The sequence below is a fragment of the Neocloeon triangulifer genome, unplaced genomic scaffold, assembly GCF_031216515.1.
Source record: "Neocloeon triangulifer isolate White Clay Creek 2 clone unplaced genomic scaffold, ASM3121651v1 ptg000003l, whole genome shotgun sequence".
Classification (NCBI taxonomy): Eukaryota; Metazoa; Arthropoda; class Insecta; order Ephemeroptera; family Baetidae; genus Neocloeon; species Neocloeon triangulifer.
The window spans coordinates 8026565-8051116 of record NW_026775546.1 but is presented as its reverse complement, the minus strand read 5'-3'; the positions used below and the strand labels follow the sequence as shown (position 1 = coordinate 8051116).

The 24552-nt window shown below is 40.0% G+C and overlaps 5 protein-coding genes across 23 annotated transcripts in view; 2 read left to right on the top strand and 3 right to left on the bottom strand.

Moving 5' to 3' along the window:
* The window catches only part of LOC132193022 (dual specificity tyrosine-phosphorylation-regulated kinase 2-like), a 34074-nt gene extending 28470 nt beyond the window's left edge, over positions 1-5604 (bottom strand). The window contains exons 1-3 of one of the 3 annotated variants that reach the window (XM_059613369.1): positions 5394-5604; positions 4665-5329; positions 3904-4293 (exon numbers count right to left, since the gene is read on the bottom strand). In XM_059613369.1, the coding sequence (XP_059469352.1) occupies positions 3904-4293; positions 4665-5297 (1023 nt within the window). In that variant the 5' untranslated portion in view covers positions 5298-5329; positions 5394-5604. Of the gene's footprint in view, positions 1-3903; positions 4294-4664 lie in introns of all 3 variants that reach the window. The other 2 variants (XM_059613370.1, XM_059613368.1) reach the window with 2 other exon arrangements.
* Positions 5605-6074: 470 nt separating this feature from the next.
* On the top strand, positions 6075-7265 carry LOC132193024 (zinc finger CCHC domain-containing protein 10-like). Its single transcript, XM_059613372.1, has 3 exons — positions 6075-6382; positions 6447-6608; positions 6666-7265. The coding sequence occupies exons 1-3, from the start codon at positions 6327-6329 to the stop codon at positions 7135-7137; spliced, it is 690 nt and encodes a 229-aa protein (XP_059469355.1). The 5' UTR covers positions 6075-6326; the 3' UTR covers positions 7138-7265.
* Positions 7266-7554: 289 nt separating this feature from the next.
* On the bottom strand, positions 7555-19913 carry LOC132193020 (rho GTPase-activating protein 190). Of its 15 annotated transcripts, none has more exons than XM_059613351.1 (33): positions 19695-19913; positions 18785-18945; positions 18519-18721; positions 18375-18464; positions 18204-18316; positions 17899-18141; positions 17524-17840; positions 17259-17465; positions 17037-17048; positions 16738-16924; positions 16415-16683; positions 16252-16366; positions 16067-16190; positions 15520-15721; positions 15308-15466; positions 14971-15243; positions 14734-14912; positions 14471-14666; positions 13917-14125; positions 13620-13754; positions 13434-13481; positions 13079-13194; positions 12648-12794; positions 12132-12255; positions 11401-11622; positions 11049-11177; positions 10504-10589; positions 10378-10449; positions 10007-10325; positions 9815-9946; positions 9590-9622; positions 9091-9202; positions 7555-8998 (listed from the first exon to the last, which is right to left on the bottom strand). In XM_059613351.1, the coding sequence occupies exons 2-33, from the start codon at positions 18886-18888 to the stop codon at positions 8800-8802; spliced, it is 5076 nt and encodes a 1691-aa protein (XP_059469334.1). In that variant the 5' UTR covers positions 18889-18945; positions 19695-19913; the 3' UTR covers positions 7555-8799. The 15 variants fall into 15 exon arrangements, with proteins under 15 accessions (XP_059469334.1, XP_059469338.1, XP_059469335.1 ...); XM_059613355.1 differs by having other exon boundaries at positions 10378-10431; XM_059613352.1 differs by having other exon boundaries at positions 12648-12791.
* A 673-nt stretch (positions 19914-20586) lies between these two features.
* On the top strand, positions 20587-21653 carry LOC132192533 (uncharacterized). Of its 2 annotated transcripts, XM_059612534.1 has the most exons (3): positions 20591-20946; positions 21010-21231; positions 21340-21653. In XM_059612534.1, the coding sequence occupies exons 1-3, from the start codon at positions 20805-20807 to the stop codon at positions 21555-21557; spliced, it is 582 nt and encodes a 193-aa protein (XP_059468517.1). In that variant the 5' UTR covers positions 20591-20804; the 3' UTR covers positions 21558-21653. The 2 variants fall into 2 exon arrangements, with proteins under 2 accessions (XP_059468516.1, XP_059468517.1); XM_059612533.1 differs by having other exon boundaries at positions 20587-21231.
* Positions 21654-23244: 1591 nt separating this feature from the next.
* On the bottom strand, positions 23245-24495 carry LOC132193260 (small ribosomal subunit protein uS11A). Of its 2 annotated transcripts, none has more exons than XM_059613819.1 (3): positions 24379-24495; positions 23744-23908; positions 23245-23616 (listed from the first exon to the last, which is right to left on the bottom strand). In XM_059613819.1, the coding sequence occupies exons 2-3, from the start codon at positions 23890-23892 to the stop codon at positions 23310-23312; spliced, it is 456 nt and encodes a 151-aa protein (XP_059469802.1). In that variant the 5' UTR covers positions 23893-23908; positions 24379-24495; the 3' UTR covers positions 23245-23309. The 2 variants fall into 2 exon arrangements, with proteins under 2 accessions (XP_059469802.1, XP_059469803.1); XM_059613820.1 differs by lacking the exon at positions 24379-24495 and adding an exon at positions 24241-24361.
* Between the last annotated feature and the right edge of the window lie 57 nt (positions 24496-24552).

Genomic DNA, 24552 nt, shown 5'->3' with positions numbered 1-24552 from the left:
CTGTGGTTGGAAAAAGGGACAAGTTTCAGGTTTTTAACATCTCACTCTTGTTGGTTGTAATAATTTTGCTCAATTTTAAAGCCAAAAGAAAAATATGTGTATTGCAAGCCCTTTTTATTATAAAATTTAGTTTAATACTAAAGAGTCTTACACTGAAAGAGTTAAAATAAAAATCAAATTTGATTTAAACAATCTACAGCATTAAAATCAAATGAAATAGTAGTTAAAAAAAATTCAATATTTTATTAAATCATGGAGAAAAAATTGAATAAAATTATTATTCTAGATTCAGAAAAAAATTCATTTAGACTAAAATTTAAAATAAATTTTTGCATTCTGATAAAATTTTATTGTATTAAATCCTTTCCTCGAATTTCAAAGGAAAATGTTCATCTTTACACTATTTTTTTTTCTTTTTAAATTAAAATCAAGTCAAATTTTGCACCTTGATGAAATAACTTTTTTAAGAGAAAGAACCTTCCTTTCTTCTCAACCAGTGGCAAAAAGAAACCAAACATCTTCCATTCAGCGCAGAGACCCACCCAAAAATCGATTGCGGACACATTCAATTACCACATGCTCTCCTCGTCTGGTCAAAACGGGGTCGTCCGATTAATTAGCGGATTGATTGGCTGCACTAGAGCACGTGCTGCGTGGGAAATTTCCTTCGTTCATATAGAAATACACGTGTACGGGCAAAATGCAATAGTATAAAATAATTTCCCATATTATATATGATGAATTTCATACGAGGACGCGCTAAAACTGCCGATCGAAATACAACATGGGTCGATAATTTTTTCAATGATAACCACCTGTCCATAGGTCACCCCCATGTGGTTAAAAAAAATCCCAAAAATTTTTTCGAATTTTTAGAATTTTTTTCCAAAAAACTCAAAATTTGAGTTTTTAATTTTTCTATGAGAGATAAAAACTTCTAAACAACTTTTCTAGACTAATTTTGCAACGCCCGACAACTTTTCAATGCTGACCAAACGTGTACAAACACGTTTAAGGTCACTTTCAGACAAATTTTGACTTTGACTGAAATTTTCGAAATGAACGCCCCCTTGGATTTTTTTGCAGGTATAGGGAAAAATGTAGCCCATCTAATTTTGAATCGATATGGTGATTTCCAAAAATATATTATTTTTTGTTTTTCTTTAATTAAAAGGCGAACAAATAAAAACATTAGATTTTGTGCGTTTCAAGCGCTGAAAATACGCTCATGGTCGGAGTTGGTTTACTTTAATTTTAAAATAATTTTAACAAGAAATAACACACATTTGAAAATTACCATACCGATTTAAAATTAGATGGGCTACAATTTTTCCTATGCCACCAAAAAAATTCAGTTAAAATCAAAATTTGTCTAAAAATGGCCTTGAACGTGTATGTACACGTTTGGTTACTATTGAAAAATTGTTGGAAAACTAAAAATACGTCTAGAAAAGTTATATATCAAAGTAAATTCTTAGCGCGAGAATTAATCGGACGATTGAAGCAAATTCCGAGATTTCACTCCTCACTAGGAAACCCAAAATCTAACGTTATTATTTGTTCGCCTTTTAATTAAAGAAAAACAAAAAATAATATATTTTTGGAAATCACCATATCGATTCAAAATTAGATGGGCTACATTTTTCCCTATACCTGCAAAAAAATCCAAGGGGGCGTTCATTTCGAAAATTTCAGTCAAAGTCAAAATTTGTCTGAAAGTGACCTTAAACGTGTTTGTACACGTTTGGTCAGCATTGAAAAGTTGTCGGGCGTTGCAAAATTAGTCTAGAAAAGTTGTTTAGAAGTTTTTATCTCTCATAGAAAAATTAAAAACTCAAATTTTGAGTTTTTTTGAAAAAAAATTCTAAAAATTCGAAAAAATTTTTGGGATTTTTTTTAACCACATGGGGGTGACCTATGGACAGGTGGTTATCATTGAAAAAATTATCGACCCATGTTGTATTTCGATCGGCAGTTTTAGCGCGTCCTCGTATGAAATTCATCATATACGGATTATCGATTGGCTAAGGAGGGTGCACACGCGGCGGCCCGTGTGCGTCGAAAAACCACCCTTGCTGCTCGCTGGCGGCCGGTGGTAGTATGTACCAGCGCAGGGCTGGCGCTGCACGACCCCCTTTGCGATATATTGATTGGCGCTCGCCCCGTTCAGCCCTCTCTGCATTGCATACGGCACAACATGCCAGCCAAGTTTTAACCAAATTCTATGCAAACGCTCGGATTAAACTTCGATTAATTTGTAATAATTAAAATGGGATTAGGGCGAGTGAATTTCGCCCAAGAATTTCGATTTTTTTTCCTTCCATTTTGGGAAGTGGGCCGACGCAGGGTGGATCGCGAGCGGCCTAAAGTGCGTCGTTAATGCAGAGGACGCGATCTAACAGGTGCCTCCGTGGAAATTCGCGGTTAAGGCGGTGTTGGGCGGTGCCGTTTTTGGGAATTAAGAAAATAAAAATTGATAACATTTTTTCAAGTATTTCCTTATGAAGGGAAAAAAGAAATCGTACATTTACCGACTTAAATATAATGAAGAAAAAAAATAATCAGTTTTAAATCTCTGCCTTCCAGATTTAGGAGGCTTAGGAGATTAATTATTGCGGCATAAAAAAATGACTTATGGAAAATTTCCACCAAATGGAGATCCTAGTGTGTCTAAAAATACACATTTCTCTCTGTTCCGCTCAGCAGGCAATTCCCACAATTACGTCGGATAGAAATAACTAACAAATAACGCGATAGGATTTTCCTGTGGCGTTTGATTGGAATTTATCTTAATCTAGTTTTATTTTTAGTGACGTTGATTAAAAAAATTGCTTTAAATTTTTACTACATTATTATAAAAAGAGAGATTTTCCTTTGCTCTTCAACTACTTTTTTTCATATTATTTATAAATTAATTATTCTTATATTCACTTTTTTAAATTTATCTTCTTTCCAACATAATAAATTTAGAAACTCTCAATTCCATCTTTTACATTATTTATATTATTCCTCCTTCGTAATTCATCAATAAACGATAACTGATACAAAAATTTTTTCCTTAATTTTTGTAAAACCATTTTTTTCAGGAAAGTATCACACAAATTTCTTCCTCTTAGTTTGAGAACGTGACAAAAGGTCGGGCCACATTATTATTTGTAAGGAGCACCTCAGGTATACCGCTTTGGCCGGCTCCTGCTTGCATGGAGATAGTTTTCAGGTTTGCTCGCCCTGTTCAGAGAGCAAACTGTGTATCTCTCGTCGCTCATTGTATTAGTAAGTTGGTTGTGCTCATGAAGGGAGGCAGATGCGGCGTTGCCAAGCCGCGGGCCGCCGACTCCGGAGCAAGCAAGGCTGGCATGTGAAAAAAAAGTAACTCGAGAATAGAAAGAAACAGAGGCAGAGAGCAAGAGCGCAGCCTCTTTCGCGAATATTATTTATCTCGTCTAGACCGTCCTATGCATTTGGAACTTGGAACTATGGATTTCAATCGATGCTGTATAGGCGCGCTAAACCGAACTTTGGCGAAGATGCATCAAGGACTAAAAATAAAATGCTCGAAAGAGAGAAAGAAAAAAAAATAAAGAGCATCGTCGGCTTTTTAAAACTGACCTTTGGAATTTAAATCAACTTTTAAGTGCCAGCAGTAACGAATCTTTCTCTAAATCAAATTTATTTATTTAAGAAATACAAATTTTTTCCATTATGGAATTTAACGTGAATGAAAAGAGTCAATTTTCCCTAAATTCTTAATAAAAATTAATTAAAATCTAATCAAAGCTTTAAAGAAACTTAAAAATATAATACTTTGCTTCATTTTTTTTCATTCTTAAAATAACCACTTTGATTTTTTTCAAAGCCAACCTTGGGTGCAGCAGAAGCAGAAAAACAAGTTCAGGGTCCTACCTTGATTCCGCTGCGTCCCTGCTGCTTGAGCAGCACGTTCTCCGGCTTCATGTCACAGTGGATGATCTTGTTGCGGTGCAGGGCGTCCAGGCACTGCAGAAGCGAGTGCGCAAATTTGCGCACCAGCTGCAGGCTGAAGCCCTGGAACTTGTTCTTCTTGATCAGTTCGTACAAATTGATGGACAAAAGTTCGAATGTGATGCACATGTGCGATCGGAACGTGAAGTTGTCGTACATGTGGATGATGTTCATCGAGTTGTCCTTGTCCTGCTTGCGCAGGTGCTCGAGGATGCGGATCTCCTCCTGCGCCTGCCGGTGGAAGCGTTTCTCGTTGCGTACCATCTTCAGAGCGACGTGCTGGTGCAGTTTGTGGTCGTACGCTTTGACCACCTGGAAAAAATTAAATTTGAAGAATTAGTATCAAATAGAAATCAATGTACATAAATTGGAACAAAATAGGAAGGAAAAGAGTCAAATTTTGGTCTTTTTAAACATTTGGAAGAAAAAAATATTTCCTTGAAGTAGCATTTTGAGAATTTCAACTTTAAAAAATCTTATTTTCACATCTTCAACTATATGTAAAAAAAGGGAAAAATTGAAAATCTAGACCAATTTTCTAAGAAAAAACTTTGAAAATTTGTAAATTTTGAATTGATTTTTTTTTTTTTTTAAATTGTGAATATGAGTCTTTGAAACAAATTCCAAATTTTTTTCAAACTTTGAGTTTCACAGGCACTAATGAAAGGTTTCCAATGTCGCACCTGTCCAAAGCTGCCTTTTCCTATGACCCTGAGGACCTCGTATCTGTAGGCGATGTGGTCGTGAGGGATGTGGATGTACGAGCCCTGCTCGTTGTCGTATCCACAGTTGTTGCCCGAGCCGATGATGCCGGGCCGCTTTTTGGCGTTGGCCCCGATGAAGTAGATCTGTGGGTAGTTGAAGATCTCGTGGTGCTCGTACGGCGTCAGCTTGCTCAGGTACAGTTTGGCCACCTGCTCGGGGGTGGCCACCATTGTCTTGGGCTTGGCGGCCGCCGCGGCGAGTGCGGCCGCCTGCTGATTACTGCTGCCGTTGCTGCTGCTCGTACTGGAGGTGCTGGACGTTTTGACCAGCGGCGGACTGTCCGAACGCATGTTCAGGTTGGGCAGCGACGACGGTTCGACGGAGCCGCCGTTGCGCTCGGGCGGGTTGAGTCGCTCGGCCAACCCTGCGGCGGTTGATGAGGCCGTCTTGAGCAGACCGTTGCTGTCGGCCGAGCCGAGGTGCGGAAGGTACGACTGTCCGGTGCCCGAGTCCGGGTGGTTGCCATTGATGTTGCTGAGCAGCGACCTGGTCCGCGACAGCGGCATTGCTGGTACCATCTGATGGGAGGTTAGAACGGCTGCGTTGCACATTGCCAGGCCCGTCGTCTTTTCTGATCCATCAGCTGCTGAAAAACACCCGCAGTCAGACACACTGCTTGTCGATGGCCAAGCTACCCCTTCGGTCACCTGCCTTCCTTCTTATCCGGTCGGGGTGTGCGCCGGCATTGCGTTGTTATCTCATTCCGTGGACAAGCTGCAGGGCTCTCGTTGCTCCTTCGCTCACCCGATCTCTCTCTCTCACACCAAGCAAGAAGGGCAGCCGACTGAAATCACTCGGACCTGCCGCCCAGCACCAGCAGACTCGCTCGCTTGTGCTGGTCTCCAAGCAAGCTGTTCTTTCACCTCCCCTCGAACGGATTCCGAGACCACGATCGGCCGACCTGTGGGTTGCAGCTACCGCCGCTGCACGTCGCTACCAAGCATAACGGAAAAGGGCAAAATTGAATATTTAATTGCAAGAAAAATGTTTCAAAGGGTTGAAATCGCTCAAAAGCGCGATGCACAGATTGCTTGGATCAGTTTTTCAGTAGCCGTGGCTTTTCATTTAGCTTTTCTGCCCGAAATTTGCTGATTGAAGTCTTAAAATAAAATTAATTTCCAATCTTGCCATGAGATGGCGTGAAAATGGCGAAAGTATGTCATATTAATTTAGCAATGAAAATTGATACTGCTGCAATACCAACGTGACACTTGGAAGTTAAAATTACAATTGACTCGCTTCGGTCTTGCATTGAGGCTATTATTCGAGTACAAAGCACATGCAAAAATAGAAGATTACCTTTGTGTTAGGGGATAAATCTCTATTGAATTCAAGTGTTTCGTCGCTGATGTCTCAATTGTTACGGTTGGCTGCTTTGACGTCACCAATGAAATTGCCCTGCATTGTTTTGTTTACAGTCGCCTGAATTTCGGCCGGTTCGATATCAACAAGCGTAATTTACTTAATGTCAGTTTACAAAACGCATTATCACAGACAGCTCCCTTGCTGTTAAACTAGTTTATTCCTGTCATTTTTTTTAAACTCAGAAGTGTCACCCGCCCAACAAGGTTTAAGCCAAAATGATGCGGAACGGTTTCAAGATTGGCATGCTTCCCATGCGAAATGCAAGTGGGCGGTAAGTAAATTTAGTAAATCTGTCGTTCTGTTATGAGGGCAAAATTCAATGAGTCTTGTTTCAGGCACATGGGCGAGCCCAAATGCCAGAAGTGTCTGCAAAAGGGTCATTGGACGTACGAGTGCCAAAACAAACGAAAAATCCTTGAGCGACCAACAAGGACGGCCCAGCTGAATAAAAGATTGAAGAATCCTAATCAAATCAGCAATACAGAGCAGTTGACAGTGTAAGATTAAAATTAGTTTTTAAGACAATTGTAATTAATATTTTATTGTAACGCCAGGAGCACGCCAGTTGAAACTGAAAAGAAAGATTCTTCGTCTTCTTCAGATTCTGACTCGAGCGACAAAGAATCCAATTCATCAACATCGTCAGACTCTTCACTAAGCTCAGACTCCTCCGACTCAAGCTTAAGCTCAGACTCATCATTATCATCTTCTTCAGAGCGGAAAAAAAGCAAGAAGAAAGACAGATCGGAGCTGTCAAAAAGTGATCACAAGCATAAAAGAAGTCGATCACCTGCACGGAGACAAGCGCGTTCTATAGAGCGACAGCCAGAGAGGGAGATGAGGTCTTCAACTGATAAAGGAGAACGAAGAAACCGTTTGCGAAATGTGAGCTTGGATCTCCCCGAAGAATCAGAGGAGGAAAGTTCTACCCGCATGAGAAGTGTTATTTCGGTGCCCCAGGCTCAGAGCCATAATAAGCAAAAGAGGAATAGGAGCAGCAGTTCGTCATCATCTGAATCTGATTAACTCTGTGTGACCTATGTTCAAGCTCGTTATTGATAAGGAGTTTCAAGTATGACATCAAAGAAGATTTACTAAATTTTGATTACAAATTTGCATCTTTTTTCAATAAATTTTAAGAGTAGCAAACACGATTTGAAGATCTAAATTTAATTCATGGAATTAGAATAATTTTACTTCTAAGATTACAATTCAAATAATATTTTATAATTGTTCTAGTTTGAAAAAATATTTTTACCAAGACTTAGCAGATTGATAAAACTTCCAATCTGTATTTTATCATGTACAATCAATTTTCCAATTTATTAGGTATTTGATTTTAAGAAACAAATTACATCTTAAACCTCGAATAAAATTGCATTTTTTTTCAACAAATTAAACAAATCACTATCAAAGTGTGTGCTGGTTAATAAAACAAGGTACTTATTTAACTTATAGTTGACCGAGTATTGATCAGTTGCATCTTTTATTGGCCGAGATACACTTGGGGTTACAAGAAAGAGATAGAGATAGCTGGGCCTGCAAAATCGGACAAACTTGTCCACTCTAGTGCTAGACAGACGAGCAGAGAGCTGACGCGCCGCGCATGCACGCACGCCTCCCCCAGAGAGTACGACTAAGAAAAATTTACAAACGCCGAGTTGAGCCGATCCCCGAGTTATTTTTTAAATTTCCATAAACGGCATATTCGCCGTGCACAAAAATCACTCAACATGCTCACGCACCCAAAACAATAAAAAAGGGCTCCTTAGATGTGCTTTAAAATCTCCTGAATTCCACCCCCTCCCCTCTTAACTTTATTATTAGTTGTGATGATGGGACTGCTTTTGTGCCTAATTAAAATACTGCGTATAAAAATACCCAACAGGGTTTCAGTTCAAATGCCACAAGGAAGTTTTTGGGCCAATTCAGTACAAGAATTAGTTATAAGTCCAATAGAAATTTCGATCAGTTTCGGAAGCCCATAATTTAGCAAAAACTTCCTCGTCAGCCGAGAGGCTTTTTAATAATTTATCATGTCGGTGTTTATAGTTGACTAAAAAGCGCCATTGTCATTTTATCTACTCTGAGGCTGCGCCACGGCGGATTACAAAAAGTTTCATAGAAGTTACGGGCAACACGACTAGCCGAAAAACTGGCGAGCCTCGTGTACTAACATTTAGAAATGCAAAAGTGGTATCTGCAGGAGATCCAGCAAAATGGCGATTTATGGCACGAATGCATCAAAAAGAGACGCTGCTCCGACTGCTGCACTTGTCTAGTGCAAGAGAGAAACCTCTCGACGAGCAAAAATACAAAAGTCGCCCACTTAAAAAGATCATTTTTTAAAATCTTTGGCATCAATCTAAACAAAATCGCAAGTAAAATTCAATGATTTGTGCGGAGAAGCAGCCCCATCGTGCGAATCGGTCCAAGGAGGTAAAAGCACATCAATCCAAGAAGGAGTTAAGTACAGGAATCACACGTGTTCTCCATACAAAGGGGGGCTCCTCAGCTCCAGAAGATCCAAGGTTGGACGGGGAGGGGCTGCGCAAGCGCTGCGGTGCGACATTCATTGACCACATTGATGACTTAGAACTGACAAATTGTGTTTGTGTGTGTGTGAGTTAAATGTGTGTTTATGTGTGTACGCGTTTTTCTTTTTATCACAAAGTCTACTGAGAGACACTAAACCATGACGAAGGCCTCCTTTCCGCAGAAGAGGAAGGGGAACTGGTCGATCATGGTTTGCACCAGGTCCTCAAGGTGCGGCCGCATCTGCTCAAACTTGCCCATGTCACTGAACTCGTATGGCAACAAGGTTGGCCACCAGCAGATGGCCAGGTTCTTGGTGTCCATGCTGTTCAGCTTGCAGTTTTCAGCCACCCTGATAAATAATTAACCATTGTTAGTAATAGATAAATAAATCATAAATGATGTGACATTCCTATAAAATGTGAAGGGTGCAATGATACTTACTTGACAAAATGCTGGAATATGAATTTGAGCACCTGGAAGTTTTCGTCTGGCAGTTTCTTAGTGAGGAGTTCCCTAAGCTGAAGAAGGCGCATACTCCGATCAGAGGTTCTCACTAAAAATTCAAAAGAAGTCAAAATTTTCTTGCTGTGCACAGAAAACAACAAATATAAGTAAATAATATGCATAGACAGGGCCAAACAGGAGAGATTCAGTTTCATTCCAGCAGCAGGGATTAATATCATGTCCCACGATCAATTGAGACTAATCGAAGAATAATTTGTATCAAACATCCGTTCCATAAAAAAACGAGAGACATTGAAAAACTGACTGATTTCAGAGTATGTAGCTAACAGGTAGGACAGTTTCGTTCAGAAACCCCCACTCTGAAATAGAGAGGTGGGTGAGGAAGCAGTCGGTCAGCAGGTCACATGCTTCGCAGGAAGAGGAGACACAGGGACAGAGAGTGAGAGAGACAGCTGAATGTGTGATTTGGGCTCACCATGTGAGTCAAGGGCTCTCCTGGCCTTGTCCACTAAGTGGGAGCAACACAATACAATTTAGACAACCCAGCTCAAAGAGTGTGGTTAATTTCTACAAAAAGCCCTACCCACTTTAACCACCACAACAATGAATGATCAACCTGGCCTCAATAAAAAATTTGAGCTAAATTTAATGTAAGAATTTTAAAATTTCCTATTTAGTTTAACTTAATCCGTACACATACCTGAGATGTTCTCCAGCTCGTCCATGGCCTCCTCAGTGAAAATTGGTGGCAAACGTTTTGAGAAGAAGTCCTTCAAAGCTGTGGCCACCGCGTTCACAGGAATGTCTAGTGCTGCCACATTTACGTTGGGATCTGTAACATTTAAGTTATAATTATTTTAATATTTTTTATATTTTTTATCAGAGTTTTTACCTTCTTCCAACTTCTGGAAGAGCAGTTCAACATGGGCGCGGTTTCCAGGCACTCTGTAGATACCCTCCGAGTCGACACCTTCGCTTTCAATGAACTGAACGCACTTTTCAATGATTAGCGGCACGGCATTCTGCTTAGACTGCGCAAAGTCAGCCAAACAAGGCCCTTTGACGGCAACTTTACTGCCTGCTGCCTTTGCCGCCTTCTTGCGGTCTTTGTCGAGTTTCTTTTCCTCCTTCTGCCGGCGCTTCTCTTCCTCCTTGGCCTTTTGCTTCTCCTTACGTGATGTCTTTTCATCCTTCTTTGAACCACCTCCGTACTAGAGGATAAAAACAATGAATCAAGGCAATAGCATTAGACACAATGCTTACATCAGCTGGAGGAGCACCATAGCCTTGTAGACCTTGATACATCTGGTGGTGGTCCTGGATTGTTAAGAGACCCTGATAAATAATAAATCTACTTGTTTTTTTTTCCAAATTTAAATATTAACCCACCATTGGAGAGTTGACATCTCGTGGTGATGAAACATCCAAGCTGGACTCTTCCTCAGGGCCAAAAGTTCCTTCCAGTTTGTATTTGCCTATGTAATATAAGTTTAATTAAAATGAAGCTCTTTCTTAATTAGTAAAAACTCAAACAAAACAACTAAAGAAGTGAATTAGAATCATGAATTGCCAATGGAAGTGTGGCAGAGCCACTGAAGTGAGTAGTCCTAGAAAGTTGAAGGATTCTTTTGTTAGTTCTACACTTACACTCGCAAAAAGCTAACAACATGCAAGTTAGTCTATGAACAATTAAATCTACACGACAGGAAAAAGAAAACAGAAAAGGAACATAAAATTATATCTTGAGTTCTTAAGTTGTATTATATTTTTAGAAAGTACTACTTAAAAACTAATTATACACAATTAGAGGAAGTTGAATTATCTACAATAGGAGCAAATGGTTAAATGTATAGATGGAAACACCAAAGTCAAAGATGAAATAGATGAAATGCCAGCCAAAATGAAAACTCTTGGAACCTAGGGTAAAACCTCACCTGACTGGTGGTAGGCGAAGTGCCTTGGAATTACCGGCGGTGCAACAGGCCTTCGTAGGGGATGCTTGTGCGGCCTCGGGGGCAATGTCCGTGGCTCTTCTTCACTCTCGTCCGAGCCTGATTCACTCACTGTTGCCAAAATAACCAAAATAACAAAAAAGCTCACCAAGCGCAACCATTATTTATCAAAATGAGCAGCTTTTGAAATTTTTAAAATGAGGATGCTGTTCATTTTAATGGTTGCAAATGGTAATTGCAAAAAACAAAGCCATGCCACTCTTTATTTCATGCTCACGTCGACTGACTTTGGAGATTTGAAAAAAAAAAAAAGAATCTGAAATTGAATTAACACCTTTGTCGTCCTTGAAGCGATAGCTGAGCATGGCGGCGGCCGCGTCTCCAAAGGGTGGGACGCGCGGCGTAGCCACGGGAATGGCCGCCCTCTTCTTGCGGGTCCGCTTGTGCGGGGTGGACTTGCGGCCTTGGCCACCAACCCCGGCGCCTCCACGGTACATCTCGGCGGCCAGCTTGCGGCGTTCCAGGCTGCTCCAATCACTGTCCGAGTCAGTGTACGCTGTTCACAAACCACCCACCAGAAAGCTCATTAGCGTAAGCGATAGAAAGCGACAGAAAATAATTGCAGAACAGGGACTCTTTTTACAAACAGGGTTTCAATTTCGTCAAACGTAAAAAAGCGCAGTTCTGTACAATGCAAATTCAATCTTAACTCACACTGGCAGGATTCAAAAGGTAAAAAATTTACAAAATTTTGGACTATTTACAAAATAAGAGTAACGGAGGTTAAAAACTTCTGATTTAGTTCCTGATTCATTTATAATATTTAAATTTGATTGTCCTTTCAACAAATAACTATTGTGCCGATGAGACGTTCATTGACTGTTTACTGTGGTCAAAACTTAGATTTATTTTGTGTAATTAAATACTGACCAGCAAATTGAAAAAAAAACATGGATTTTAAGAAACTGGTTTGGAAAAAAAGGAAAAAAAAGAAACTGGTTTGGAAGGAACTTCGAACACAATAAAGCTTATGAGTTTGTAGCCTCTTAAAAAAGGTTTAATTACCTTGTCTATGTCCCTTGTCTCTTCTTTGACGCAAGCGAGATTTGTTAGTGCCAGACAAAGTATCTTGAGGCATATAACTGAATTCGCCGTCGTACTGGAAGCCACCCTGCAGAGCATCTTTAACCTGCAATTGAATGGATCACATCTCAATCTGAGCCAATTTAACAGGACAAAAACCATATTACTATTGGGGTAAAATAGCCTTTTGTAAATTTGATTCCTGCTCAATTCACAGTCAAATCAAAAAATTGTGATTGAATTTATTAATATTAGTGTAACTGGGGTTACTAGTGAGTTCCAGCCATTTCCACTAACAAGTAAGCCTTGAATTAAATATATTGTTGTTAAAATGTTGGTTATGACTAACTCATTAGCTAGGTCTATGTTATGACAAGGAAACATCTAACAATAACAACACACAAATTAGATAATTAAATTAAAAAATGGCTTAAAAATGCAAAGTGTGCGAGTCTAATTGAATTTTTGGCAGTAATCGTGCTCAGGGTCGTGGCTTACCTGCTCAAAGTCCTCGGACTTGGCGAGGGGAGCGTGTCTTCTGGCCCAAGCCTCTCGGGCCTTGGCCTCTTTTGCCGGTTCGGGATTCATTCGTTTCAAAGCGACATCCAAGTTGGAAAATTTTTCCATATTCAACTTGCCAGGCTGCTAAAAACGACAACCAACACTCAGCTCTCCGAAACCGTCCGTTTAAAGCACCGACGGGCAGCAGAGAGAGGAGCAACTCAAGGGTGAACTCATGCAGAAATTAATTTTAAAAAGCTCAACTACCATCATGATAAAAATTGCTCGTTTAGTTTTTACATAAAAAAGTTGAATTTGTGAAAGTAAAATAATGCAAGGCGTTGAAATCATGCAAGTGTCATTTATTAATGAGGACATTACTCAAGCCAAGCTAAAGTTCGAGTTAATCATCATAGCAGGTGACATACCTTGAGGGTTTGACTGTTGCCCTTTGGACGGGTCGACTTGGAAGTCAGGTGTCGTCTTCCAGTAGTGAACGCATGCATACCATAGCTGTTGAACAACAACTCATTGTCTTCCTTGTCTGTAAGCATTAAAAAAAATGCGAAAGGTAAAAAGTTATTCTTGATAACTTCTGGAACAGATTGATTTACATGATGGATAAAATCAGAAATTAATTCACCTAAAAACTACATGACAAGGACAATGATTCTGGCAGGGAAATTAGAAACGCATGGTTTGTTAAAATAATATATAAGGTTGAAAGAAATCAAGTGAGAGGAGGACATGCAGGTGGATGGACACGAGACAGACACAAATCACCTGAGTCACCTCTAGTGGCCAACGACTCCCGGGAGCCGCTTATGTCAGCTTGGGAACAGAGAGAACCGTAATTAGTATCGATAAGTAGGAAAAGCATCAAAGCAGGACAGGTCTCTCAATTGATGAATAAAATTAAAAGCTTGATTGTCAGTAAAATGAGAGCCGTCCAGATTTTAGGACAATTACATGTGATCTCCTCGAGGCTCGAGTGCGATCCTGTGGGCAGCGAGGCCGACGCCTTGCTCAGTCTGGAGCGCTGCGGGGGGTGGTCAGGAGGGGCCGGCTCTGGTGGGGTAGTTGGGGGCGGATACACCTCAAAACCTGAACCCGGTAGCATGACATAAAGGAAAGCATCCCCCATCGAGATTAGCAAAGATATAATGAATCACTTCGAGTGGTTATTAGATATTTTGTTTATCTCTCAGTGCAAGTCATAGAAGGAAAGTAAGATAGCAAAGATTTGAAGAAAAAACAACTAATTACCTTGATGCAACTTTCTGCGGTTTTTTATGTCAGATGGCTTGACTAGATGGTGCTCGCCATTTTCCTGGTGATACAGCTCGACAGAGTACTCGGAATCCTCACTGGCCGACAGACCCTGATCATCAGGGAATGTTGGCGAGAGCTGATCATCGAGCTCATCACCCATTGAACCGTCCGTTGGCAGTCGCTCATAAATTTCACTGCCACTCCTGTTAAAATATATTTCCCCCATGAACAAAAACTAACGGAATAGGTAGACGGGACTTTTAAATCAAATGTATTAAAATTCTCTATTTACATTGAGAGCAAGAATATTTACTTTTTGGCTCCCTACAAGTGAGCATTGAGCAAGTAGACTTTTTTTTTCATTAATCTGGCTTGGTGTTAAATGTAGCAAGGAAGTGAGTAACCACACACTTCCAGGAAAAAAGGATGTGGTTTTCAGTAATTTGGCCCGTAATTAATAAAATGATCAACATGGCAACCCACAGCACTATTTTTTTATAACTTTGTGGTTGCATAAACTTCATTATTTGCAAGGTTATTTAAATTACCCATCATTGGAGTTAGAAGCCTTGATGTGATAGCTTTCGTGGCGGGGTGGCGGTCGAGGGTGGTGTCGTCCCGAGGATCTCTCTAGGGTGCCTTCACCAGAGTCGTCTAGCTGTCCAGGCTCTTCCATATTGAACGCCTGCTCGATCTCTGGCTTCTTGTCCCAAACCTCTTTGAAGAACGGTGTGAAAAACGCAGCTGCAAATTGAATAAAAAAAAAATAAATAAAAAAATTGCAAAATTATTTTCTTTAAAAGAAACTCACTTTTCTGTTGGGCAGTGGCAGCTGAAGTCATGAAGTGGGCACCGAGTCTGTCTGCCACAATATTACCACCTGCAATGAGCTGGTGGCTTAGGTCATTACTAAAGAACGCATTTGCACCACCGGAGTCAGTCACGGCCAAAATTTGAATTGGCAGATTTGGAATGTTGGCAGAAAATGCACTGAAAATTCAATGATTGAGCATCAATATAAATTGTTTAAATCTCTGAGGACACTCACTCTAGGGTGGCTAGGGAGGCTTTTCGTTTTGTTGAGTAGACAAGCACGAACCCATGGACGAGCTCCTCGCGGAAAGCATTAGCGCCGTGGAATGACGAGATGATAACTTCAACCTTACGCTTTGAATCGCCTAGGAAGGTTTCCAGGATGATGCTGCGGTCTCCCGAAAGGAAGCAGCACTGGTGGCTCAGCAAAGGACTTAGCACATGTTCAACAGAATAGGGGTCTCCGCAGAAAACACACAATATTATCCGAATATCTGGCTCACTGTATCTATGAAAAAAAATCCGCAATATTTAGGAGATAATTATATTAATTAATAAGGATTGAAACTCACTCTACAACTGACTGATAGATGTTGAGGAACCCTGCCCTGTGCTGGATAGACTGAACCAGCTGTCGAAGGGCGTCTGAGATCAGCACAGAGTTAAACCTCTGGCAATCACCTCCTGACACTGACTCGTCGATAGACACATCGATAAAAGGGCATTGCAAGCTTAAAATCACCAGTTAGAATAGCACTGGATTTTTCATTACAAAAAAAAATACCTATCAGCAAGGGACTGGCCCTCCTCCCGAAGATGCATTGCTTCTTTTTCGTCAACGGATGGATCGCAGGAGAAGAGAATGACTATGGGCAGGCCTTGGAAGGGCAAACGATCCTCTTGCTCAAGGTTTGACAACAGAGTTTTCTCAAGACTGTCTCTCACATACTCAAAGGACTCGGGATTGGAGTAAACACAGAAACAGCCTGCAAAAAATGAAAAATTATAAAAATTGCTTGACACATTGTTGGCAATATTGGAAAGAGGAAATGTGCTTTTATTGGACAAACTGTTTTCAAAATTATTTACAGGAATCTCTGGCCCTAAGTAAAGTGTTTTATGTAAAGGCGATTGTGAAATGGATTTCAAGAGTAAATGAGTGCTAAACTGTTATAATCCTTCTAAAGTGATCATTCAATAGAGGACTTAACAGTGACAAATTGGAGGAGACAAAAGTATTCAGACATACCATGTTCTGAGTGGTCTCCTTGAATGAGAGAGCCAGGCCAGAGTATAGATTAATTGGAAAGACATTGTTCAAAAGTACTCACCGTGTGGCAAAAAATCTGACGTTCTGAATGAGTTCTGAGGCAAAGAGACATCTCCATCAATTATCCTATAGTCCAAACCGTAAGTCTGACACTCAAATTCATACTCGTCATCTTCACATTGTGCCTAAATTGTCAGTGAAAAGGTTAAAAAAAACGTGCTAATGAGCAATTTCAGTTTTACGAACCCTAATCTCTGTAGCTAATTCCTCTGCCAAACCATCAATACCAAGGAGAACCAGATTCAATTTATTACTATCAGCACTCAGCAACCATTGACTACTCCTATTCCAAGAAGATGGCCTGCTTGATATTTATGAGAAAAATTATATCTTTGCAGTAATTATATACCTATGAGCCTTTGTAGCAAGAATTCGCTCGATAAGAGCATCCATGCAGTTAGGGAATGCAGGGCAGTGTTCTCGAATGGGGCAGTGGACAAATCCTAAATGCTGGAAGAGCATCAGTTTGCGGTCCTGGTCAAGTCTGTCTAGTGCCTTGTAGCGCGAGTCCTCTTGTAGTGCATCGGTGATGTCTTTTATGTCGTCTTGTGTAATTGTTCCAGACGGCGCTATGCTCTTGAAATGGTAAAACAGATCCGCATGCTCAAGTAGCAGCTCCTTCAAGTAGCAAAGTGTTAAAAGTTTTGAACATGAAATAAAATAAAAAATTACTTGGAAATTGTGCTTGGCTTTGTCGATAATCTCTTTCTGGTGCAGATCATAAATTTGCTGGCAGTCCTGCTCAGAAAGTGCCTCAAAGCATTCTCTACCCATAAAGAGTACCCGCACTTCAGATAGCAATTTGCCAGGAGTAACATACCCAGTTTCCTCTAGCAGCTGCTTGAATTGCTTGCGCCATCTAAAAAAATTAACAAGAGGTTTTATTTTAAGGGAATTAAAATTAATTTAGCCTAAAAAAAAATGTTCATTCTAAAGTTAGTATTGGCTAATTTTACAGCTTGAATACATACCTTCTAGGAAGTCTGCAGCAGGCGGAAACAGAGAAAGATTGATTATTAGTAAGTGTATAAAAAGCAGTGTCGGCCTGGAAAACTATTTACAATTTAATTGATCACCTGCCCATAACCCAGAACATAAAAAATTCTGCTCTTCAGTTAGTGCAAATTTCAGAAAAAAAAGTTAATCTTTTAACCAGGCTAATGTACAGATTTCAATTTAAATAAGATGCTAACTCTAATCTCTTCTGCTCCTGTTGGAGAACATTGAGGTGGTTCTTAAACACAGTCTCCGCCTCAATAGTGTCCAGCACGTCATAAGGAATGCGCCCCTCGTCTTGGGTCTCGTCAAGCTCCATCCAGGACATGTCCTCAGGACACTCGAAGAAATACTGATTAAAATCAGGGTGGTCTTTGATGTGCTGTTGCACAAGAGGCCAATCACTGCAAACAGTCCTAGCTTAGATTTCGATTTCATTTTTATTTAATTTTCTTTTCCTACCCATCGTGTAGAGTATTGAGGTCAGGAACCATCTCCTGTAGGATTTCTGGAAGCATATCCATGTAGTTATTGAGGCGAGCGGAAAGTTGCTCATCTTTGAGACGTTTCACGTGCCGACGGAATTGTCTCTGAGCACTGTCTATTCCGAGGAGGGCCACGAAGTTGATGAAGTCAGGGTGACCAGAGAGTTTCTTGCTTGTGTGGCTCCAAACACAGTGGTAGTCTTGAACCTGATTGCGTATTAAACGCTGGAAACCTTCCGTTGCCATGTCCAGTTGCTCCTTTCTCATACGGGCTGCCTCGTGAAATGGGACAATCTGCAATTTTGGTTAAATTAATCAAAGCTTGCTTAGAGTCATTTCAGATGACACAAACCTTAGGCCGTCCCTTGCTGCGATCTATCAGCTGAGCAAGAGCAATGAAGGCCTGGTCTACATTTATGTTCTCATGGGCGGAAGTTTCAATCATCAAGAGAGCGCCTTTGAACTCTTTCCGCTGCACCAGTCTTTCAGCTTCTTTGACGTAGAGCTCGTTGGCCTCGTCATTTTTTGTAGTTACCAGCACCACCGGCTTCTTTGTCTTCATCAGGTTATTTAAAATTCCACTAATATACTCAACCTACAATGAAAAATTTGTTTGTATAGAAATTAATCTCTGAAAATATGAGTTCAAGGACTTACTTGTTTCTCAATGGACCTGCTGGGCACTGTGGACACATCCAATGCACAAACAAACCCATCGACACTAAACCTGCCATCTGGCAGCACCTTTTGTTCATACTCCTTTTCGATACCTGTGATAATATTTATAAGTAAAAAAAAAATAGCTAAAAATGGGAAAACAAAACCAACCTAGCTGATTTTTGCAGATGTACATAAGTTTTTCGGCCGAGGCAAGTTTTGTGGCACAGCATCGCTTGATATACGGCTCCATTTTGCCTCCTGCTCATTAAAAATATTTAGAAAATATTTCAAAAAAATTATTCAAAACTAAACCTTTAAAAGCTTGAAATGAGGCATCATCAATGAACTCAGTCTGCTCTACCACATTAAAGAGAAACTCGCCATCCTCGGAACTTTTGAGGACTTCCCCCCAGTAGAGAAAGTGATCGTTGTTGATCACCCTGGAGCTGAAGTCCATCTGACTCAGTACAGAGATGTGCTCCACATTGTACTCGTCGGCTTCCGAACGAACAAACCTGCAAATAGTAGGTGGAGAATTGAATTCAAAATTCCACACACAGAAATAAAAAAACTTTTACCTGTTGCAGAGACATGACTTGCCAACTCCTGAGTGACCCTTTTCCTTCTCTGTGCCGGACACTCCGACCACACTGATGTTGAACGATCTCATGTTCCTCGACATTTCTTTTGTCTCTACCAATGCGAAAACTCCTCTGGCTCACCTCAGGCCCATTGGAACCTGCAACAGTTGTTTTTAAGTAAATTATTATTAATTTATTGAGTGAGAATGTGGCAAAGCGAGTTCATTCATGTTTTATTTTAACTACAGCTTTTCCTCAACGCATTTTTTTTTTTTTTAATACCAAGCAGGACATTTTTTTTATATAATAAAATAATAAAAATAGCCCATTGAAGAAACGCCAATGTTAAAACATGAATTAAGATTTTTTTATCTACAAGGGTTTTATTCCAAAATAATATTAGCGAAAGGTTTATATTTAATTTACAAAGAAATCATTCAACAAACTAGGCTATTGAGGATAAAAGATCTCCTACTTTTTTACTAGCGTTGAATGCTCACGTTATAATATGAAAACAATCCCAGCGCAGTGTATCAATTTACATGGAAAGTTGGTCAGCAAATCGATGCAGGATGTGACAAAAAAAAACATTGATTGCAGCTTTGAATCTCATCAGCATTGAGAATGAATGAACCAAGATTAAAATAAAAATCATTCTTGGATTGAAATCGCACATCCGATTATTTCCTCTTTGGGAAGCAGAAAAAATGGAGCAAAAAACCGAAAAAGTTTGACGAAACCGCAGGGGCCGAGGGAAAATGGCAACTCAAAGTGTCGCATCTCTGCGGAGGCGGCAGCGGTTCAAAAACCGGACCTGCCGCCTCCGCACTCTCACAGGTGACCAATCGGCTCCTGGGGCCGTCGCAAAAGGACGGGGGTGGCTCAGAGGCCCTCGGGGGACGCTGACCTGGAGGCGGCACCGCTGCGCGCGGAGGCCGGGGGCGAACGCCGGAGGCGGCTCCGATGACGGAGTCGTGCAAGGAGGCGGCCACGGGGGCCGCTCGGTGCTCGGGGACTGCGGCGGCGGAGTCTACACCTGCCTCCGATGACACATTCAGGTCGAATTTGTGCAGTGCCTCTCCCCTGGAGTCAATGCGACGCCATATTGAATAATCTGTCACCCTTGTTCGGCGCACGCGCTCAAATTTTGCCCCCGATCCGAATATCGATGCTCGAGAAAAACTTTCCAACAATTTATTTTAACTGCTGCTAATTTTTTTGCAAGTTTATCTCAACTTCAACCATCTCAATAAATTTTATACAAATTACTTTGTGTTTTAAAATAAATTAAATCGTGTCAACATTGATTACTTCAAATAATTTTCTGACGATCAATCTGATTTTCAGGATTTAACAGTTCAAAGTGACATCTGTGGATTTTGTTTCGAAGCGAATCTAAAACTTCGATCCGTTTTTGCCCGATTTCCGCGGGAAAACAGCTTCTCACAGACTAAAATTAGTAAACAAATGTATTTTTTTCTATTTTCCGTTCATTTTATGTTAATTCACGTCAGGATTTTGCTAAAATAAAATTTTTTATCAGAAATAAAAAATAAAAATGTAATTATTTTTGTATAATAAACCACAGTAAAAGAAGAATCATTTCTTTCATTATGGTTATAAATCTCTATTATTTCATTAATTTCATTGGGTCTTGGTGTGGAATAATTATTTTATTCCTCTCTTAATTTGTTTGTTTTGACTGTGGCTGTGTCATCGGAGAACTTCATTGTTTTTTTTTATTATTATTATTCAATTAATTTTCGGCTTACAATTAAATTCATTTTTTAAGGGCTTTCTTTTTAATTATTCTTTTTAATTTCTGGCAATTGTTTTAAGTTGAATTCTTACAAATAAATCTTGCATTTATTTTAAATTTAAAGTAGCTTTAAATTTACAAATAATTATTATAAATTCAATTGGAATTAGCTTGTACAATTCATGGGATTCCAATTCACTTCAAGGGAATTTATAAAGGCATTTTAGAATTCAACTGCAGATTCACAGAACTTTCTAGATGCATCTAGAAAGTTCTCAATGTAAATCAAATGGGTGGGTGGGTTTTGCACGACCCTCCCAGGGCTGCTACCCGCGCTATAAAAAGGCGCTCCGTCCGCTGGCTCGATGCAGAAGGCTGACAGACCTCAGAGAAATCCGAGGTAAAGCTCCGACACTCGAGCCAGCTGACGGAGAGCATTCAACCCTTTGCTCTTTGTTCGCAGGACACCTGGACTTCCAGTGCAGTTTCGGACGCCCGTCCGAACCCTTCGCACTCGTCCGAGCCGTCCCAAGGCCCCGACCGCTGTCTCGTCCCGACGCTGTCTCGTCCGAGGACAGCCGGAAGGCCGACCGCGTCCCGAGCCCCTCGAGCGGCACGCCTGTGTCCATCGTACTGTCCGGGGTGTGGCCGAGCCGTCCGAAGCCGTACGGAGCAGTTTTGCCAGGTAAGAGAAATTACAATTGTTTCTCCCTGAGGCCTTCTTTTGGCCAAAAGGTCAAACCACTACGTGAGACGGAAGTACAGCCGAGTGACCCATTGTTTTTGTCCCCAGCTCCTTCCTGTCCGAGGAATCGGGCGCCGACGTGGCACGCCGCCAGCGAGCGCTCGGACGAAGGCGTCCGAACGTCCGCCGCCAGAGACCCGCACGCCGTGGGCCCCGGCCGCGCCGAGAGCCGCCGCCGACCTGCAGGGAGCCGTCCGGGTTCCCAGCAAGGACGTTTCCAGGGCAGCCTGCCGGCCTACCCAGGGAACACCGCTCCCATTTGTTGATTTTTAAGTGACACTATACGGACAATTTCGAGCCAGTGAATTTACCCTATCCAGCCAGAATTGTTGTGAATACAATAAAGCCCGTGTGTAAGCCAACTTACATTGTTTTAAACAATTACAAATTAATCATAATAATTTACACAATAGAAATTACTGAACAATTACCCATTAATAATTTATTAAGCAATTAAATAATCAGTCAGTATAATCATATGCAAACCCCTTACTTGCAACTTCTTATTATCATTTTGGTTTGCAATAAACTAAATTTGTAATACCAGTCTCAACAAATTTCAAGACACTTTTTATGGATTTTTTGACGGATTAAAGATTTTAAATTTAAATATGTAACATTAAACGAGATATAAATTTCTATAAAACTGATATATCGCAAAATATTCCAATGAAAAATAATTTATTAACCCATGATCATAAAATATCGCCTGATGTGAGAAAGAAAAATTTTAATACATATATGGACATCTTAATTTAATCCTCCCTCTGCTCTGCATGCAGTATTTAAATAAAATTGTGGCAGTAATATTTTAAGGTCATGGTTTGTGACTGTTCTTAAAATTCGTAAAATTCAAATACAGAACGTGTGTGGGTTCATGGCGCGCCGGCCGCGTCTTTATTTCCTTTTGAATGTCAGGCGTTTTAGCAGACTTCTGCTAGTTGTGATACCCTTTATGCTTATTTTTCCCATTTTAATTTTTTTTAAGACGATCGATCGTCTTAAAAAAAAATTACTCGAGTAGAATAATCAATATTTTAAAATGTTAAAAATGCTAAAATTTTTTCCTTACATTATTGATCATTATAGTTGTGATTTAAAAAAAGAAGCAAGCTTTTTCAATTATTATTTCTTTTTATCGCTTTTTATATTTGAAAAACTGGAAATGAGTTTGTAAGCTAAAGGCTTGCTTGGATCATTAATTGTCATCAAGATGCTTTTCTTGTAAAACAAGACTGCTTAAAATCAATTTGCTTTTTTACAAATAACAGTAGCGGTTTTTTCGTTATGGTAAATCCCAATTTCACGTATAATTCGTATGGTTTATTTAATATTGACTGCAACTGCAATCCTGGAAATTTCAATCAAATAATGAAGTATGGCTGTACATAAATTATTAAGATTTGGGAAAGAAATTGTGAGATTTTGCTTTGTGAAGCAAATTTATCACTTCTTCAAATTGATGTCTGTATTTAAATTTGGGAAAGTAAACCTTTTGATTTTTACTTTCAATTTAAAAATTTTGCCATCTTAAACTGATTTGTTGGCTGTTGGAGTTTTATAGCAATTTGAGTAATGTACCAAAATTAATTATAAATAGCCTTCAATCATTGTAATTATATTATGCTGAACAGCTTAGATAGAAGTAACATTAAAATATCATTGTTAAAAATTCTGTACACAATTTGCGGGCAATAAATTAGAATCTAGAAAATTTATATTCACGCCAGGCTTGAATAATACCTCAAGTTTTCAATGTTCAATAACATAAACAGAAATTGTTTGAAGCAAATAAGTTAAATCAACTTTCTCATAATCCATATTCACATTGAAAAAAAAATACTCCACAAGACATCTCTATTATCAGCTATTAAAATAACCTAAATAAGCTCTCTATTAACAACTTCACATGAAATTTACTTTTGAATTAGCTGCAGAATGAGATGTTCCAGATTTTAGATGTTGAACAAAATGATCTTTTATTATTTTCAAGATGGTCACAAGTAATAAACATAGGATTAGAGCCTGCGACCTCTGCGGCCGCCCTTTCTGCGGGTCGAGTCTGACGGGATGGGAGTGACATCCTCGATGCGGCCAATTTGCATGCCAGAACGGGCGAGTGCCCTCAATGCAGACTGAGCACCAGGTCCGGGGGTCTTGGTGCGGTTTCCGCCAGTGGCACGCAGTTTGATGTGCAGGGCAGTGATGCCGAGGGTCTTGCACTTCTCGGCCACGTCCTGCGCTGCCAACATAGCTGCGTACGGCGACGCCTCATCTCTGTCAGCCTTCACCTTCATGCCTCCTGTGATTCTTGAAATTGTTTCCCTGGACAAAGAAGAATGCATTTGATTAATAAAAATAAAAAACAATAATATTAGTGTTAAGCAATAAGTATGATCAAATTTTGTGTAAACCTGATATTTTGTTATTTTTATTATATTAAAATACATACCTTCCGGAAAGGTCAGTTACGTGGACAAAAGTGTCATTGAAGCTTGCGAAAATGTGGGCGACGCCAAACACAATTTCACCTTCGCGGACCTGCGGTCCCAAAGACACTTGCACCTCCTCTTTCTGAACTTTTCCTTTTCGCGGTGCCATTTTGTGAAATTTAAATCTGCGAATAAAATTAAAATTAGAGCACAACAAGGAAAAAATCATATTTTACAAAACAAATCGTTAAATTTTAACAATGATGGACATTATGGACAACACTGGTGATACATAGTGGTTCTCAAGAGATTCGCTATTTAACCGAGAATTTTACTTTAAACTCAAACAATAATTTTCCCTGCTGCAAAACTGACAGTCTAGCCGGCACGTTCAATCGACTGTCACAGTTGAAGATACACAAATTCGGGCCGAAGTCGGCGAACCCTTGACACAAGATGCACCATGCTTCAGAGGCGTATGTTTACCAACATTTCGGCTCCGAATTTCGGCACTGACCTCAATGCGAATCAACGATTGAAGCTGCCCATACGACACTTTGGCAACAGGATAACACATAAAACCCAAATTGAGGAAAATTTTGGCACGGATGAAGAGAATATTCGCTGATAAAAATTTGATTCTCAAAATTCTTACCACGACACTCGCTTTGCACACCAGAGAAACGACCGCGGCCACCTATCGGTGAAAGGACTGAACTACTTTTAATACCAACGTAAAAATTAACTTCTCTAAAATGTAAACCAAGTCTTTGTGTCTTGCTCGATATAATGTTGCAAATTATTCAAATTTTAACTCATAATTTATCAT

Bases quoted from the DNA above. Each gene is read 5' to 3' on its own strand.
- LOC132193024 (XM_059613372.1), top strand. From the start codon at position 6,327: ATGATGCGGAACGGTTTCAAGATTGGCATGCTTCCCATGCGAAATGCA. The intron at 6,383-6,446 runs GTAAGTAAATTT...GTCTTGTTTCAG, and splicing joins ATGCGAAATGCAAGTGGGCG to GCACATGGGCGAGCCCAAAT. The intron at 6,609-6,665 runs GTAAGATTAAAA...TTGTAACGCCAG, and splicing joins AATACAGAGCAGTTGACAGT to GAGCACGCCAGTTGAAACTG.
- LOC132193020 (XM_059613351.1), bottom strand. From the start codon at position 18,888: ATGTCGAGGAACATGAGATCGTTCAACATCAGTGTGGTCGGAGTGTCC. The intron at 17,466-17,523 runs GTAGGAAAAGAA...GACTGTTTGCAG, and splicing joins CTCAATACTCTACACGATGG to TGATTGGCCTCTTGTGCAAC. The intron at 14,126-14,470 runs GTAATTTAAATA...ATATTTTAACAG, and splicing joins GCTTCTAACTCCAATGATGG to GAGTGGCAGTGAAATTTATG.
- LOC132192533 (XM_059612533.1), top strand. From the start codon at position 20,805: ATGCATCTAGAAAGTTCTCAATGTAAATCAAATGGGTGGGTGGGTTTT. The intron at 21,232-21,339 runs GTAAGAGAAATT...TTTTGTCCCCAG, and splicing joins GTACGGAGCAGTTTTGCCAG to CTCCTTCCTGTCCGAGGAAT.
- LOC132193260 (XM_059613819.1), bottom strand. From the start codon at position 23,892: ATGGCACCGCGAAAAGGAAAAGTTCAGAAAGAGGAGGTGCAAGTGTCT. The intron at 23,617-23,743 runs GTATGTATTTTA...TTCTTTGTCCAG, and splicing joins GTAACTGACCTTTCCGGAAG to GGAAACAATTTCAAGAATCA.